Raw genomic sequence first — 19,688 nt, 5'->3', positions numbered from 1 at the left:
TTTTGATGGCCCAACATTTGTGCTTTGTGTATTGTATATTGATATTTTGTATTTTGATGTTTGGAATATAATGTCTAGTAGGTATTATGGTTTTTACGATATTATTTACTGTAGTAGTGTACTAAAATCAGAAAAGTTTATATATAGCGGTGTTTTAATTTTTTAGTTCATCATCCTCAACTCATTGTACATCCCACTACTAGACACGGGTGTCCAAACAGAGGATTTAGACCTATTGTTAACACGGATTGTGAAATTCAAATTCATAAATTCAGTGTTTTCCTTTACCGTCAACCCCTCAATCGGGAAGCAAGCATTCTCCTACCGGACGACCACCTCACTCTGTTTTGCTCAATAACAATTGATTATCATGTAGGTATTCAACACATGAAGTAGGACAATCAAATATATATAGACGGCATAGTAATTAGACCTTATTTATTTACCTATTTATTTAATTCTAAATATTTATTATATTTAGACCTTATTACATTTAGTAACAGTAGAGCTCCTTGTGAAAGAGTTCGTCCAGGGTAGTACTATAATATAATATAATACCTTACCTATATCTGCCGCCAAGCAGTAATGTCAACATTACTGTGTTCCGGTTTTGAAGGGTAAGGGTGCCGGCGAAATTACAGGCACATAGGACTTGTCAACTTATGTCTAAAGGTGACGGGCGCTGTGGCAGTGCCCCTCAGATCTTTGCAATTTAAAGCTCTGAGTGGCACTGTAACTGTTATGGACAGTCGTGTAGCTTACCATAAGGCGCATGGCTTGTTCGTTCCGTCACTTGATGTTATAAAAAAAATCGATGGATAATATCAGCCAATGGCATTTGCACGTATCCGTTGACGAGTTTATAAGAATTTTGGTAATAGTAGAGCTCCTTGTGAAAGATGAAGTATTGCCACCTTACCTACTTCCGCAAAGCGGTAATATGAGCATTACTGCGTTTCGATTCTGAAAAATAAGGGTGATGCTGAAATAATAGGCACACGGGACTTTTCATCTTATGTCTCAGGATGACCGGCGCAGTGGCAGTCCCCCTCAAATTTGTGTGATTTAAAGCTTTGAAAGGCACTGCAACTGCTATGGATAGGTGTGCCGCTTCACACCAGGCCCACGACTTGTTCATCCCGTATCATACTAAAAAGAACATCGGACGAGCTGGAACTTTTCAATTAAGAGCAGCTGCCCTATGTATTGCTGTCACCTCTCTTACAATATTACTTTAAGAATTTGGAGCCCTATTACAATATTATAAGTAACACAGTAATCAAAGTAAAAGCATCATTATTTGACAATCAAACCCCGTGTTAAAATGTATTCCGCGGCATTAAACCTCTAACATAAAGTCTGCTGCGTCATTACCCTCCGCCGGTACTAATGAACGAACTCACTACCATCTCGTTTAGTTTTCGTTTTTAACTCTTCAGGTGTTCCATTGTCACGGCTGCCTGACTGTAGAACGCGTAAAGAGCTCGATGTATTGGTTAGTTTGTGAAAAAATTAGCGCTGTTTTAAATCCACAAAAATTAGTTTCATTTCCAGTCTGTAGTAAACGCGAAAACCTAAGAACTCGATGTATTAGATTGCTGTAATCCAAAATTAAACAATAAATTGTGACACAAAAGCGAGAATGTTGTGAGTTCTAACAGTAAGACTTCAGTGCTAAGATAATCATGTCCTAAAAGCGGTAAAAGAGACTTTGTCATGTAAACGAGCGATTCTGTGACCGGCGGACTCTTGAGATCTGACTCCATTTTAAGGGTCATCTCGAGATTCCTTTGATTATTGTCGCTGTAATTAAGATGAGTATTGAAGTGAATTTTCTTTGAACATTTAAGGGGTAAATTCTTGGATATTATTTGTAAAGACATGTAACGCTCAAATTGAATGACTAGAATTTATACAATAGAACAAATAGTACCATTTATTTCGTATTATCGATGTCACAATATTATAATTTTAACTTTTTATAAAAAGAAAAAGCTACCTCAAAAGTTCGTGGGATTCAAAGTCAAAGTCAAAGTCAAAGTCAAAGTCAAAGATTATTTATTCCATAGGTAAAATAAATTTACACTTGAAATCGTCACATTTAAGCTACTGCTCGTTCACTACGCTGACCTCCCTGAGAAGAACGAGCAAGAAACTCTAGGGATTGCTCTTTTCAAATAAACTTAAATGTAATACACTTTGAATCAAATTTGTGTGAATTCTAGCCATGTCGTCTTTCCATACATCTTTATCTAACACGTAGTCTTCAATTTTGTAATATGATTTTTCGATCAAAATATTTTTAATGTAGTTCCCCATAAAAGAGTTGTTTACCTTGGTTAAACGAAATCGTGGTACCATGAGTTTGGACTTAGCTCTAAGGTTAATATTATGGATATCTTCTTTCTTATTGAAATTATGTATATTTTTACGAGCATATAAAATATTTGAGTAAATGTACTGTGATTACATCTATTTGCCAAGTTTTGTTGAAATCGGTTACCGGAAAGTGCGTGAAACCGGATTCATCCCCTAGTTTGTCACCCTTAGAGGTGGAATATTTTCTTCAAATGGGACCAACAGTGAGGTACCCTCTTTCCAATAAAAAAAGAAACATCAAAATCGGTTAATAAATTCGGAAGTTAAACATGCATACAAAAAAAAATATAGTCGAAGTGAGAACCTTTTCCTTTTTTTTTTGAAGTCTGTTAAAAATATATAATATATATATAAATATATATATATCAAGGGTTAATGTGATTGTCACTAATATATAAACAATAATAATGATAATCTTAGTACAGAGTACTAAAAAACCGACCTCGAAAGTTCGTGAAATTCATCTATTTGCCAAGTTTTATTGAAATCGGTTATCGGAAAGTGCTCAAACACGGATTCATTCCCTAGTTCGCTACTGTACGGGACTTAACACATGAGATAATAAAAATCGGTGCTCACTACTTAAAGTATATTTAGAGAAAAACCCTGAAATTGGAGCGTAGCAAAATCAACCATTAAAATAATTGCTCCTTATAAAATTTAGGCGCTATTTATAAAAACAAGTCTTCATGCGTGAACATTCCGCCGGGCGTTGAAAGCTTGCCTTTCAACCAGTAATGCTTGCTTCAGGAAGTGGACAAATTTTTGACAAGGATCTTTTTACAATTCCTGTAGAAATTTTGTTATCAGCCACTCCATTGACGCCATCAGTGCCGAGAAACACGAGTTGTAGCTCGACCCAATTTCCATTTTAACGGTGGTAGATTGTGCTCCTTTAGATCTGCTAAAGTGTTCATCTTCAATGCGTCTTTACAAGTACGCCATTTAGTCCTCAGTTGAAACTCTTAGACATATTCTTTTCTCCATCTGCACCAAAAATGTAGTAAAAATTTTCAATTTGCTGGAAACGATTCAAGCGATTGTTTGGCACATCCTGATAATTCTGGCTTGGCAAGAATTCGTCTTCGTAACAAGTCTTTGTTCGTAGTTGACTGCCACGCAGAGGTCCTAGATTCGATACCCGGGCTGGGAGAAATATTTGTATTGCCTACATTTATATCTCTCGTGAGTTTGGGTGTAATTTATGGTTCTCTATGTGAGTGTCCATGGCAGGGTTTCCCTAGTTGCGGAGCTATGATGAGTGTATGCGTTATGACATGCTAATTTGGACAAGTGCTGTACAAAGCTCTTCAAAAGTTAAATTACAATTGCCCTACACTCTTTGGAAATGATATTTGGTCGACTTTACATCAGCCGCCCATAGACCTCCGGGATGTAGCGAATAAGCTGGAATAAAACAAAAATTTATTCCTTCATTGGCGAGCTCAGACGACAGCCAATCACAATTACACAATTTTAAAAATCTTGAAAGGTTGTTGAAAGCATCAACCAATGATAGACCATTGTCGGAAAATATGGTTTTGGATTTCCCTCTACGCCCAGTGAATCTTCGCAACGCAAATAAATAATTATTGCTTGTCAAGTCACCAACCAGTTCAAGGTGTATAGCCTTTGTCGTGAAACATACAATAAGGGTTATGTACACCTTCACCAGACTACATCCAAGCTTGTGTCTTTGAATCAAGGTGGACAAAATCCGACTTCGTTCAAGGACCATACGGGACTTAACACAGGAGATAATAAAAATATGTTCTCACTGCTTAAAGTACATAATATTGAGAGAGAAAAACTCCTTGAATTGGAGAATAGCAAAATATAACCATTAAAACAATTGCTCCTTATAATAAAATTTAGGCGCTATTTATAAAAATGAGTCTTCATGCGTGAAGTCACCCTTAGAGGTGGATGGTTTTCTTCAAAATTAAATGGAACCACTATGGAGGTACCCTCTTTCCTACAAAAAGAGTCATCAAAATCGGTGCACAAGTGCCGTAGTTATATAACACACATGTAAAAGAAAATATATATATACAGTCGAATTGAGATCCTCCTCTTTTTTAAGTCAGTTAAAATTGAATTATCTTAGACAAATAAAAATATAAGTACAATTTCGTCGTAAGAAATTCCTCTACACTAGAATTTATTACCCAATAAAAAGAGTTTTGTAACACTTTTCCGATATGTGTGTTCGTAGAATCGGGGACCTATTATATACCCGCGGATTTATAGGCGATTGCATCGATGGAGTACCGCGCTTGTATCGCTGCTTAAAATCGTGCGCGTGTGTAACCGCTCTAATATGAATAAAATAAGAACAGGCGGAGAAAATTTGTCACAGATCCAACGTTGACAAGCACCCGATGGCGACTGATGGGGCAGCGGGCAGTGCGACGTGTCGTTAAACCACTAATAAAGTAATTTTTAAGTTTTGGTATAAATGCAAATTATTACTAGGCTTACATATAAATATTATTATTAGGCTTCATATGAAATCCAAAATTTAGCAAGTCCTCTGTACTAGGTACTTAAAGATAAATATCTCCGTATAAAAATTATGTGCAAAATTAGATATATTATTAATTCGTTTTAGACTTCTATTTTCGCCTATTTTCAGGATTTTGTACGATCGCGTAAAGTACATCCTACCGTGTAACAAATTAAATTATTACGTTCTTCAGGCAATATCTATAAATGTATCGTATATTTTTCATAAGGCTATTTAATAGTAAATACGTAAACCATTTCGTTCAGTAAAACAGTATTTCTCGCTTTTCTTCCGGTAACTTGCCCTAAAAAAAATGTAACCTTCAGAACGAGAAGGACGCAAGCAGTAATGTGACTAGTGGAGCTCGGCGGCAGACTTTTACTGCGTTCCGGCTTATAATGTGGAAAGAAGGGTGCTGGTGAAATTACAGCCACATGAGACTTGGCAACTTACGTCTCAGAGTGACAGGCACGATAGCATTAAAATAAAAACAAATTAAAGACGATAAAATAACATAAAAATACAGGCCATATTCAATAGTAACATAAGGAGATGTTAGCATGGGGTTTATTCGATTATAACCATCGTAATCTACTTATATTTTAAAACCAGGCTAGATGAGCTGATGGTAGAAAACTTTTATTTACTTTGTGTTTCCTTTATTTGACGACCTCAGTAGCCTAATGGTTTGCACCGTGGGCGCTAGGGGTCTACTCCCTTTCTAAGTCCAACATCCGTCCGTAACAATTACTGTCAAACAAGGCTCGATGGCAAGACGCATGATGAGAATGAAGCTTCACACTAGACACTGTCTTTTGATTTTGTCGAGTTATATTTATTTGACAGTAAGGGTGGTTACACACGGCGACATTAGCAGCGATGCAAACGCGCGATACTAAATCGCTACGCTTGTGATTTATAACCTATTGCATGTATGCAATCACGCGTTTGTAACGATGCAATCGCGCGTTTGTATTGATGCAGCCGCGCGTTTATATCGATACAGTCGCGCATCGATGCAATCGCCTATACATCGCAAGTGTAGCGAGTCTAATACTCATAGTACAGGGAATTCTCTAGTTTGAGACCAGGCAATTGATGTGATTGTCTGCTATATTATTAATGTTATAATTTTAATGGCATTGTTGGGTCTAAAGCAATGCTTACGCGCTTTTCAGTAGCAGTAGAGCTTCTTGTGAAAGGGTTCGTCCAGGGTAGTACTGCCACCTTGCCTATTTCTGCCGCCAAGCAGTAATGTCAGCATTACTGTGTTCCATTTTTAATTGGTAAGGGTGCTGGTGAAATTATTAGGCACATGGGACTTGTCAACTTATGTCTTAGGGTGACGGGCGCAGTGGCAGTACCCCTCAGATCTTAGTGACTTAAGTGTGTGGCACTGCACCTGTTATGGACAGGCGTGTAGCTTACCATCAGGCGCACATGTTCGTCCCAACACTTGATATTATAAAAAAACGCTACCACACTACAACGTGGCGCCACTGTCTTCCAAAAAACTCGAAAAGACGTGCGTACGCACAGGGACAAATCCACATAAAATTAGAAAAACCTACCAAGAGGCCTCAAAACTGTGTTCTTGTGTTGTACCATTCCATAACCAATGGTTTCCTAGGTTAAAAGTACATGCTCTGGACTAGGAATATCCTGGTAAGCGTTTTTCGACTGTATCAAGCCATACTTTTCTGTTTAAATAATTTTAAAATTAAGTATCGGATCGCACAGGCTTATGTAGATCAATTACGTTATTAAGAAAATATGTTAATACAGCTATAAATTATAAATGCATTTCTTAATAAATAAATAAATAAAGGCAAGGAGTATCTATATTTTATAAGTATTAATAAAATACTTAACGTATTATCAAATTACGTCATCAATGTTATATCGTATGGCCTAATTATTGTCAATAAATCTATGTCTCTACTTCTTGATACGCGTTGTATTAAAACGGTTACAGCCTGTCACGCGACCGCATAAAATGTATTTGATTAACTGCGTGTAAAAAATAATTATACCTTAAACGATTGTGGATATCAATGATAGTTAAAACGTTTAGCAGAAGGTTACAGTTGATTTATATTATTACTCGCTCTAGTTTTTTTAACGCCTTCACGCTCATAGCCCCGCACTAGGGTAACCTTGTACCGCGGTTGCCATGGACACACACATAGACAACCACAAATTACACCCAACCCATTCACGAGAAATAAATGTAGGCCATACAAATATTTCTCCTGGCCCGGAAATCGAACACGGGACCTCTGCGTGACAGCCCACGATGGTGACCGTTCGGCCGGAGGCAGTTGCAAGCTTGCAAGAAATAGTTAAGTGTGCGTAAAGGAATAAATCGTGATTAGTTCACCACAATTTCGCTGATGAACTTATGTAGGTAAGATGCATAGGATATTATTAAAGGTTCTGTAACACACAAAACGTTTGGAGGACGTTAACTATGTTATTAGAAACTTCCCTCGCGTCGCAGTTATAATATTATCAGTTTCAGACTCTTTTTTCAGCTTCAATTTCCTGGTCTTATGAAACATAGTAGTCTTGCCATTATTTAAATCGGGTAGTAAAGATGACCCCAGTAATTATCGACCCGTCTCTTTTCTGTCAGCACTTAGCAAGATCTTTAAGAAAATTATTCTTGATGAGCTGAGTGTACATTTTGAGAAATATCACCTCCTCCATAAATAACGATATGGTTTTACTAGGGGCCGATTTACCACAGACGCTGGTATTGCGTTGTTAAAACATATCTATGAGGCTTGGGAGGGGTCGCAGAATGCCATTGGTGTTTTTGCGACCTTTTCAAAGCTTTTGACTGTGTTGAGTATAAACTTTTTGAAGAGCATTACGGCAACTTTAAAAAAATTCTGAATATAACCAAGCGGTTATAAAGAGTAAAACATATAGAGCAGTTGCTGAAATAGATTTAAAAAAATCGCAGATAAACAAAACTTTATAGTTATGGCAACCCGTACATTTCTCAAACTCATGATTATAATACTTTAAATAACAATAGCGACGACAATGAATCAGTACCAACAAGCCGTACGCAAAAAACACAAACTGCCGCTTCTAACACTGATGATTTGAATATTTCACTTTAGAAGAAAACAAACAATAATTTATAAACATTTAATTTGTATTGCGAAGTGTTTCCAGGTCCGTTAGCGCCACTTATTTTTTTCATTATTTATTACTTGTTCACCGAATATGTCTGATTATATTTTCATATTTTTCTCGTAGCATTATTTTTGTTTTATTTGCATTCCTTAAATAAAACCTTTTTGATTTAGATACCCATGCAATTATTACTTCATTATTATACCTTTTAGTGTATAATTTTGCTAATTTCTGACATGTTCCCATTGTAAAGTCTTTTGTTGAAGCTCAAACACTATGGCATCCGTGATAATGCTTTATCCAGCAATGTCTGTAGACATTGTTGAGGGCATCTCATCTGTTTGCCATTTTTAACCTCTGAACTCTCGATCATTATTATTTATTAACATTTTATTTTTTGGGGTGAACGAAAGAAGCCTCCCCGCATGGCGACTCATTCCTGTCTCGTACGCGCGCTGGGCGATAATCGGCGAGTACCTTACGCCGATAAGCAATCTTTCAAACTAATGATCAATCTTTCACTATCACACTGGCAAGTATTATAGTTCATGCCATCAATGTGATAAGAAGAAGACATTTTATTTTCATTGGAATTACGCCAATATGCAAGAATTTATAAAATTTGCCACTATTAAGAGTAGAATATTATATACCATACACACAAAAAATACAGTCGAATTCAATCTCCTCTTTTCTTAAGGCGGTTAAAAACATAATCGGTAAGTACTCAAAAGGATATGTTCATGTAAATATATATGTACCTATAACTATGTCAATGCTTTAGGCAAATGGTTCCTAACAGGTCCATTAACTTGTTAAATATTATTCTAAAGAACAAAAAGAACAAAATACGAGGATTCAATAAATTTACGAATACACGAATCATAGCCGGTAATTTTAGCTTTTTAATTTTACTGTTAGCACAATTGTGGAACAGTCCTCCCGCTGATGTTTTAGTAAATTTTGTTAATCTAATAATCAAATACTCCCTAAATTAATTGCGACAATTCACAGCGAGCAAAGTCTTGCGTTATCATACTTGCTAATATCACCATCGGAAGTGAAGCAGTCATTACCATATCTCCTTTGTGATGGTAATGACCGTTCTTCAGATGGTAATGACGCTCGTGACATTCTCTAATTACTATATTGTACTTGCATTTATGCTAATTTATGTTTATAAGTAATGAAAGTGATTTAGTATAAGCAAGTTAGGATTCAATATCTAATTTAGAGAAGGATTTTTTTATACGGCAAATTGTCAATGAGTACCTATACTTATATACAGAATCAAGTAAACCTTTATTTAAATCTCTTAACCTCTCACCTGTACCTTGTATGGACATTCTTTAAATATCTAATTGTGTAAAGAATAATAGTAAACTTTAAAAAAGACCGGACATTCGCCATATAAATGTAAAAAGCAGCAGATAGATTACTTTATAACCATTGACTTACAATTATATGGACGTCGGGTCCGCGCTAAAAAGTGTCCGAACTTATAGGGCGTTAAAATCGTATACAGAGCGTCATTCACGCTCTAGTCTTCGTTTGTTCGACCGACAGCGAAGCAAGCAAAATTAGACAGTACTGCGATGACATTACAATTTAAATTCAACGTTTTAGCTTTTTCATATTCCTTGACATGTCACTACGTTTAAATAGGTTGACTTGGGACATTTTTTCGTGGTTTTTGTATTAGACCCGTCGTCCATTTGTTTGTAAGTCAATGGTTATAACAGTGTAGGTACTAATTAATTTAAAAGCTAAATTACTGTCAGAAACAACGTGGAAACACCCATGTCGCCCTTGTCGCTCACGTCGCCCGAGTCGCCCGCGTCGCCCGCGTCGCCCACGTCGCCCCTTCGCCCCTTCGCCCCTTCGCCCCTTCGCCCCGTCGCCCCCTTCGCCCCCTTCGCCCCCTTCGCCCCCATCGCCCTTCGCCCCATTCGCCCACTTCGCCCACTTCGCTCACTTCGCTCACTGCACTCGCTTCACTCACTTCACTCTCTTCACTCATTCCACTCATTGCACTCATCTCATTCATTTCATTCATTAACAATACAAAACTTAATGCCGCATTCTCACATTCGTGCTAGTGGCGATGCGAATAGCGATGCGATTTTAGCTATATAGATTTATTCGATTTACGAAATTATCAGGTATAAGACAAAATATTTGGTAGCTAAATATTTTAGCTCTTTTAGTAAGAAAAGTAAAAAATTGGGAAAAAACGAAAATAAAGCTTAACCTTCAATATCCCAAGATGATAATGATTTGGTTGATATTGAAGATAATTATTTTTTCGATTTATAATTTGTAAAATTAAGAAAATATATGTATTTAAAAACGCAATCTCATAATTATGTTTTTATTTGGCCACTTTAGACAAATTTACCCTGAATTAATTTCTTGGAATCTACCAACGTTTTTACTTAGGTTTAACTCATTTGACAACTTCCTCCTTGGGCAAGGTGGCAACACTACTTATTCGTCCCGCTTCAGATAAACAAAGAGTACCTTGTATAGACACTGAAGATAATGTAAGTATTTTTATACCATTGTATAAAAATACTTACATTTAGCGTAGACGCAACGTAGGTGTCGCGTGCAATGAAATGTAAACGTTTATTAGTTTTCGAATGTATGTAAATATTAGATATTCCAAAAACCTACTTTGAGTTGTGTTCAACACTGCGAATAAGTGTAACTTCGCGTCGCCACTCGTATCTAACTTCGCGTCGCCACTTGTGCGACGAGTGGCGATGCGAGTCTCGACACGAAAAACGAGCTGACCGTTTACACATCCGTGTACGTGTATCGCATCGCTATTCGCATCGCCACTCGCACGAATGTGAGAATGCGGCATTAAGTTTTATGAGTGCAATGAGTGGAATGAGTGAAATGAGTTGAATGAGTGAAAAGAGTGAAGTGAGTGAAGAGAGTGAAGTGAGTGAAGTGAGTGAAGTGAGTGCAGTGAGCGAAGTGAGCGAAGTGGGCGAAGTGGGCGAAGTGGGCGAAGTGGACGAAGTGGGCGAAGTGGGCGTAAACGGTCACTCGACACGAATGTTTCGACTTGATGAATGTCGATCGTATTCGATCGAATCAAAATGATTCGAACAGCGCCCGTGACCCGATAACCCGGTTACTAGCTTCTAAATAACCCAATCATTTTAGAGTTTCATGGCTCATGCGCGCAATATTCGACTTTATATAAATTATATTACATGCGCGCAATATTCGACTTTATATTCAACAATTCACAATATTATTGTTGTCTCCTTCACTCTCAAGTCCCCACTCACGACACGGTTCGCTTTCTCTTCTTCGACCCAAAGAACATTTGTTCGATAGAGCATTCGTTCGATAGAACATTCGTTTGATCGAACCAAAAAGTCAAGCAATCGATGAGCGAGTCAACGGGTCAACGGGTTAACGGATCAATGAGTCTATCAATCATTCATTCTAATTGCTCCGTGCGTCCATTACATGGTAATTTTGTAAATTTTATCTGTTTTTCGGTACGTTGTTTATTTAAGAGTGCACTAATATTAAAATATTAATGAATAATAAATTAGTAATTTTGAATGGTCATAAGTTTTTTGTTGCGTATGATTGTTTTGTAACAAATTTTAGTGTCCTAAGTGTGATTTATTAATGATACATTTAACTATAAATACATTATCCATCAGCAGGAAAGAATAAAAGCTAATTGTATAATTTGACACTTTTAAGCTCCATATGGAAGTACCATGAGGGACAGGTGCTCCGCTAAAATATCGAACACACGATCGAATCATTTGAGCTGATCACACTACGCATGGGTTATGATCGACCCGGGTTATCGAAAATGATCGACCGACACAGATCTAGTTTCGACGAGTGGCGATGCGAATAGCGAGCACAATGGTGCACAGAACACTATACTCACACTCACAAGGAGCGATAGTGTAAATGTGGCTTTTTTTCTGAAGGATGTTTTGCAGTTGACCGCTGATGGCCTTGACTGCGCCACCGAATTAAAGGTCGAGCCGAAGGCTCATAACCCGTGTGTAAATGCGGTATAAGAGTTGACTTATACCTACTATTGAAGTTAACAAAACAATAGCGCTTTTCAGGGTACAACTACTGCCATCTGGCGGTGGCGGGATGAGACTAATTGCATCTTGAAGTTATAGTCGTTACTTCGAAATTGTGAAAATCGTCAAAATTTAAATCAATGTATAATAAATAAGTCTTCATATGAAGAATCCAGCTAAAGAATGATCAGTCACTTAAGAAAAATTTTACGAAAAAAATACTTTTTAATTTGAACATTGGCCAAAAAAACACGCTCAACAGCTACCTGGAATGAAGTTAATGTTGACATAAATGTGTATAACTCTAAGTAATCCATTTTAACTAAATCTTATTTGAGTTTTCTTTCATTTAGTCTCGTGCATTTTTATGCCTAAACATAAAAGCTAATTTTTCAGGACATTGAACCTTATAACTATCTTCTTTCTCAGCCTTAACGCACTTGATGACGGTGTTAATTCAAAATATTGTTTAGGTGAGTTTGATCATTTTTCCCTGGTCTCTTCATATATTAGAAAAGGTGGTATGTACAATTATTGTATCAACTTTTTTAAACCGTATTTCTAGGAAATGAATATCATTCATTCAAATTATTATCAATGCATGGCAGAAAAATGCATTTTGTTTGTAGTTCGTTACTTCACCATTCGCGTGTTAAAAAAACAAATCAATGAATAGGTAATACTTGTTTTGCATAATTGACGATCAGTTACTGAGGCAGTCATGCTCTATTTAAAACATACTTCTAGTAATTACATTGTTGGATTGTCTGCTAATTTTTTTAATCACGTGCGTGAGTGGCCGCATTAGGTATTGTAAAACGCATCGTGGATTTTGTAAAGTAACAAGTTACAGACCTAAATGTGCGGCATTTGATTTTTTTTTATTGATAAAGTAAGTGCAAAATATCACCTGTTGGAAAGTGACGATGAGGTCGACGATGGAGCATGCATACCTCAATAATGCCTATTAACTCTCGCCTTGAAAAGGCCCAACTTATAGCGTTCAGGGAATAATTCTACACACAAAGAATTTAATAACACACACACTCAACAAGGCCCCGCACTAGGGAAACGTGTCGCGAGTGCCATGGACACACACATAGACAACCACAAAATACACCCAAACTCGCGAAAGAAATAAATGTTGCCATACAAATATTTCTCCCGGCACGGGAATTGAATCTGGGACCTCTGCGTGGCAGCCCGACTTGGTGACCGTTCGGCCACCGAGGCAGCAATCTTTGACGGCCTCTGTGGTCGATTGGCTTGCACACCGGTTTTCATGGTGAAGCCATCTTTGAGGTCCCGGCTTCGATCCCATGCCGGGTCAGTGTAGAAAATTAACTGACTTTTCCATATTGTCTCGGATCTGGGTGTTTGTGGTACCGTCGTTGTTTCCAAATTCCATAACACAAATGCTTTAGCTACTTACTTTGGGATCAGTACCAACGTATATGATGTCGTCTAAGGTTTATTTAAAAAAAAATAAAAAATCTGTCAATCGTGATGATACCTGTAGGATGAGGACAATTCACTATTTTTGGAAAACGTGGGAAGTCTAGAACTATGATATATATGAAGAACTATTACTACTAACTACTAAGAAATCAATCCACTTCTGATATAGAAACTATTATTAATTAAAACAATTCTTAGAATCACAAATACAAACAAACAATACAATAATATTCCTGCACCCGTAGTATGGCTACGCATGATAGTCGCGACGCGCGCGATAAAATTGAAATAAGCGTGCGCTATTGGCTGTGTCAATCAGATCTAATTTATGATTTCTCAATTTTATATATATATACATATGAGGATTTTCTTAGATGTCCATGGATTCATTCAGATTTTCATGGATCATCAGATTCTAACTTGGTGACAATGGGACCACCACGAGAATGTACCCGAAAAAACAAAAAAAGGATTTTCAAAATCAATGCACTATTGACGGAGAAATCGGAAAACACACATAAAACGCAAACAGCCGAGCGTATAACCTTCTCTTTTTTTTAAAGTCGGTTAAGAAAACTATCTCAGAACCTAAGTGATATGAAGTAATGGACGCAGTTCGTGTTTACTGCAATTCCAGTTCAAAGTTAACATAATGAATGCCACGTAATAAAAGCAGGCCATAGAATAGAAATCAACGCATGGAAACCCAATCACGCAAGAATTCAGCACGTATTCAAGGAGAAGGATGAACGCAGGTACGCCCTGCATCTAACTGCAGTATACGTACAGTGAACCACAACACGAGAACATAAAATTATACAATTTTTTTTTTTTTTTTTGTAAGTAGTACCTTACGTAACGTTGAAATTTACGTTAAAAAAGGTGGTAACAACATCATTGTTCTCGATAACGTGAATTTGAGAGTACATATCAACGAATAAGTCGCACCCGTGGTGTAATAAGGCCACATCTGCAAAATGACAATTTTTCAGGAACGAAATTAGTCGATAACAATTTTATTCCCAAATAGGAAATACTACTTACTACTACATACTTTCTCAAACTCGTATCTTATAAGCTCAAATTAACTGAAATGCAAAAAATGCATCGTATATACAAATGTGCAGGCTGATTTCACATCATATTTCCTTTATATTCACACACTGGCTTACCTATTCTTAACACGTTCCCTGTGCATGCATCATATGTGATGCATTTCGAGGTCCAAACGACACGTGAGTGCACCACATATGAGACACGACCCTTTGTAACTTTAAAAGTTTTTCAAAATTTGCACGTGTAAGCTAGATTATCTTTATTTGCTTGCACGTATGGACCACAAAAATTGTGACAATAAGCAAGTGGTACCGGATGACTTTTTAACCAATGTTGCCAGATTATTACTATCAAAATAAATCACGAAAAATATTTATTATTTTTTTATTACAAGTTAGAAAGGTCTAATTATTGACTTGCGTATACGGCACATGATAATAAAAACCAAACAATAATCAAATAAAGAATGTCATAAAACCCAAGAATCAAAAATTGACTGGTAAGCACAACTAAAATCATTATTTAATGGCTAGCATTGTAGCAATGAAGGCACAATGCTTTTTTACACATCATACATTCGGTGTCCGTTTGCTTTGCCTTTCTACGAGCTTCTGTAGGTGTGTTGCCTTGTTCAGTCATAATTTTGTAGCAACCAACACAACGCTTTCTGGAAATTTTGGTAGCACATCGGCGTGGGATTTTGGTCAATTCATGGCGGGACAAGTTAGATGTCATTGATGGCCCAGCTAACGGCTCAGCATCTTGAATTTCCAGGAGATGACTGATAATTATTTCATGACCTGTCAGCAGTGTCATTTTATTATTTCGATGGAGGTCCTTGTAGATCAAAATTGCATTTACAACAGCTACCGACATCAGATCACCCGCAATTTTTTTGTACCAAAAACAAGTTTTGCGAACGGGCGAATTGTAACTTGCGAGCTGATCAGCTATATCAATGCCCTTCTTGCCGCGATTGTAATCTAATACAATTTTAGGTTTCATGATTGGCCTGAAACCAGTGGACATTGCCATTTGATGATCATGACATGTTGATAAAACCAAAACTTTGTCAAACACTTAGATAACTATATAACTCGTAACACTTTATAATAAACTTTCACTAACTTTTTCTATCTTTTCACGGTATAGACTACAGATATTTAACTAAAACATCTGTCAAAATGACTCTAAGCGTGCATGAATTATATGTGATGCATTAAGTAAACAACTAGTACGTGCATGCACCATATATGTGGCATCAAGTAAAGAGCTCATACGTGCGTGTATCATATATGGGGCACTCGGGAAAAATTAGATAATGGAAAGGGAGTTTATGAAAATGAATTTTCTATCCATAAATGTATTAATATATATCAATTCCGACATATTTGCAAAAAAAAAAAATTGCACGTGAGGGGTCAATTTTTGATTTCTAGTTCCACAGGGAACGTGTTAAAGTAATGCATCCAAATTAAAATCCTTGATAAGAAATTTAAAATGAATAGAAGTTTTTGCCATGACCTAAATAATCACTCTTTATAAGATACAAGTTTGAGACAGTAAAGGCGACGATATAAATCATTTGTTTCAAAGGGGAATGATAAGGCTGCCATCACAGCTAAGCGTGGAATAACAAGGGCAAGTCGTGAAGATACTACAGATACAGAATTTGTCCCCAAATATAAATTGAAATGTGCTCAAACGTGGAATGAGTATTTTGAAATCAGATCGAGGGAAAAAGGTACCTATCCAGTATCGTTCAATTCAGTGTCAACCTCCGCGTTTGCCTTGATTTGCAGAGTGCGACTATGGTCGGAAAACAGTTGTCGTTGCACTAAGGATCAAAACCGTACACAAAAAAAAACAATTGTCCTAATTACGAGTTATGTAGAGTAGTGGAAGATGCATGTCACTTGTCACTGGAATATATCCGGTAGGTACGAGCAACAGCAGGCGGTGTTCAGCGTTGCCAGGTCTATTGTTTTTCCAGTAGATCTACTGTTTTTAGCAAACATCTACTGTTCTATTGTCAATGTATTTATTGTGTTTTAGAAATTTTTTGACTTTTCACTTTTTAAAACTATTCTTGTTGGCTTTTAGATTTTATGAATTGTCTTTTCAATTTATGACGTCGCACTTTTTGGAACAAAAATGTAGAGCACGCTTGAATAAAACTACAGACAACTGATGATGGTCATATTTTCCAAAAATAATACTACAAATCACAAAAATTTCACATGAGGCCGTCATTCAGTAAACCTCTTCTAATTAATAAGATTTTACCATATTTTGTCAGCAGTAACATTTTAATTTGTCTTGCCATTCATCAATTTGATCAATTACCAACAGAAAACCATGTAGTAAAATTAATTAAGGCAATTGCAAGTTCATATATTGACGTGCGTTTTCATTATTTAAGTTAATCGATAAGATTTTCTATTACAAAAAGATGTTATATAATAAGCTCATTTTATTCGAAGGACGATAATTTTAATATTTGAAGTGGATTAAAAATTAAAGTCATAATTTTTTTAAGTATTCATCATTTTCTCAAAACGAGTAAAATAAAGGAGTTATCTATCTTATTCTAATATTTTTCTACTATATTAATATAACGACGACTTGTAATCAACAAATACTTGAACAAAAATTATTCTATTTAGAGTCGATTAATTGAATGGAATACGCGTATCTACGCGTATTCCGTTGAATCAATCGATTTAGAGCGGAAGGAGGTTTCCCATACTAAATAGTTCTTGTGACGTCATAGCGGGTACAAAAGATGTGGCACGCTTGGTTTTCATACAAATAGCTGTACTTGCGGCGTCTATCTAAAAATACGAAACTAGAGCTAAATTTTCACGAGCCTAAACAAATTGAAAGAATAGCTACAAGCTATTATTACTGGCTATAGTGATCCAAAAGTAATCTATTAGCAATTACTTCTTAAAATAATTCATTTGTTCTTCGTCCCACTCATCATCTGCGTTCAATTTGCTATTATACTGATACTCGTACTTATAAGTATGTGCCAAGTGTTCTAATTTAATAAAATCTGTTGCCCGTTCTCCTATCATCATTGTTGGGGCATTGGTATTGCCACTTGTAATCTCTGGCATAATAGAAGCATCAATAACTCGTAACCCTGAGACGCCACGTACTTTCAAAGTATTATCTACAACGCCATATGGTCCCATAGCACAAGTTCCTACAGGATGGAGCAATGTCCCTGGAGTATTTTTCACAAAACATCTCCAATAATGATCAGTGCCCCAAAGTAAGTGGTTGCAACCAGTCACAGGAATTTTTGGAATATATCCATTCACTTTCTTGAAATAAGATGTATTTATCAAACGTGCTATGAATTTGACACCCTGAACAAAATTTTCCACGTCTCTTGGATCTCTGTAGATTCCTAGTTCGACAAAAGGATCATCAAGGGGATTCTTACTTTTAAGAGATACTTGGCCTCTTGAATAGGGATGCAGCATCACCAACTGGGTCATATCTATTTCTCTATTTAAATTAACTTCCGCCGTTGATAAACAATACGGTGCATCCAGGTTACCAACATTCTTACAGACAGCAAAAATGCTCGGTGAAGCTCCTACGCCCGAATGAATATTGAAAATCTGAAATTGAGGCCTCCTATCTTGAAAACCATAACTACAGTTATCAACTCGAAAAAAACCACATTGTACTGGTATAGGGTATGATCCAAGTTCTGTTACTGCAGCTAAATTCTGAACCACAGTCTGTAACCCACTTTGACCGGCAAGTACAATGCTCACAGTGATATGATCATGAAGATTCTTTCCAACTGGCAAATCCGCAATTATGTTTATATGATGTTTTTTTAATTCTTTTCTTGGCCCAATTCCTGATAACATTAAAAGTTTCGGACTGTTAACTGATCCTGCAGAAACTATAACTTCTTTGTTAGCGTATATTTCAATCATCTTTCCATTTTTTAGTAGAACTTGAACACCATAGGCGTGTTTCCTTTCTGATTCAATTAAAACTTTAGTGACTCTAGTGTACTTAGCTACTTTAAGATTAGGTCGATCCTTTGTCGACCTCAAATAAGCCTCTGCAGTGCTAGATCTTCTTCCATTCGCAAAAGTAAAATGTGGAATTGCAGCTCCAAATTTTTCAGGACCATTAATTTCTAGGATTCTTTTCACGCCTATTTCTTCTAGTGAATCCAAAAAGATTTCATTTTTCTCAGCATATATGATGTTAGTTTGAGGTCTAGATACTAATACAGGGCCTTTGGCGGAATGTAAATGCGCTGTACGACGATCATACAAGACAGAAGGATCTGTCATTCCTTCTAATTTCTTGTAATAGCGAAGAACAGTGTTCCAATCCCAGCCAGGTGCAATTTCATTCCATCCATCAAAATCTTCGGGTACACCTCTAGAGTAGATTTCATAGTTTACTGCAGATGAACCCCCAAGAACTTTGCCTTGAGTGTAATACAGGAAGCCTCCTGGATGAGCAAGACCTGTGCCTTTTTCGAAATAGGCGCGGTATTGCCAGTCCACACTCGTGTGGGCTAGCGTAGCAAATAAACTCGGGGCCTGAAATCAATAACAAAAGTATCATTTCAAGACCAGTCTCGAAATATGTTTATTTAATTATTTTTTATTTCTTTATTTATTGTAAATATATTTACACGGTATTACGGTTACAACGAATGCACCGTGAAAACTAAGCTAATTATGAAAAAATAATAATAACAATAGGATAAAAAAATAAAATACATTATAATAATAACTCGATTCCCTAGCATTTCACGAAATCTCAAGCATTCACAACTCACAGCCGTCCATCGCCACACTAACATATAACATTCCGGTGCCGATGTCCGGTTCGTTGAGCATTGTGAGGGCATAGAGCAGCGACGAATTCCGATGCGATACTGTACATGCCCAAGGAACTGCGAACAGTTCACGACGTCACGTTCTGAGACCTATTTTAGGGACGTCTGGGACAAAACTTACAAGTTGCCCACAAATTCAGGACAATCCGAGTCGCGCGTAAGACCTGACGAGCAA

The 19,688-nt window shown here is 36.7% G+C and overlaps 1 protein-coding gene across 1 annotated transcript; it reads right to left on the bottom strand.

The window, feature by feature from the left end:
- Nucleotides 1-17,367: 17,367 nt before the first annotated feature.
- LOC113228827 (glucose dehydrogenase [FAD, quinone]-like) lies at nt 17,368-19,514 on the bottom strand. The gene is made up of 2 exons (XM_026462230.1): nt 19,476-19,514; nt 17,368-19,211 (listed from the first exon to the last, which is right to left on the bottom strand). The coding sequence occupies exons 1-2, from the start codon at nt 19,512-19,514 to the stop codon at nt 17,568-17,570; spliced, it is 1,683 nt and encodes a 560-aa protein (XP_026318015.1). The 3' UTR covers nt 17,368-17,567.
- Between the last annotated feature and the right edge of the window lie 174 nt (nt 19,515-19,688).

The sequence above is a fragment of the Hyposmocoma kahamanoa genome, unplaced genomic scaffold (assembly GCF_003589595.1).
Source record: "Hyposmocoma kahamanoa isolate Upper Pololo Valley unplaced genomic scaffold, ASM358959v1 244, whole genome shotgun sequence".
Classification (NCBI taxonomy): Eukaryota; Metazoa; Arthropoda; class Insecta; order Lepidoptera; family Cosmopterigidae; genus Hyposmocoma; species Hyposmocoma kahamanoa.
Note: the sequence above shows the minus strand (reverse complement) of the source record. Positions and strands in the feature narration are given on the sequence as shown.

Excerpts from the sequence above, each read along its gene's own strand:
- LOC113228827 (XM_026462230.1), bottom strand. The coding sequence starts at position 19,514 with ATGCTCAACGAACCGGACATCGGCACCGGAATGTTATAT. Across the intron at positions 19,212-19,475 it reads TCGGCACCGGAATGTTATAT|GCCCCGAGTTTATTTGCTAC; the intron begins GTTAGTGTGGCG and ends TATTGATTTCAG.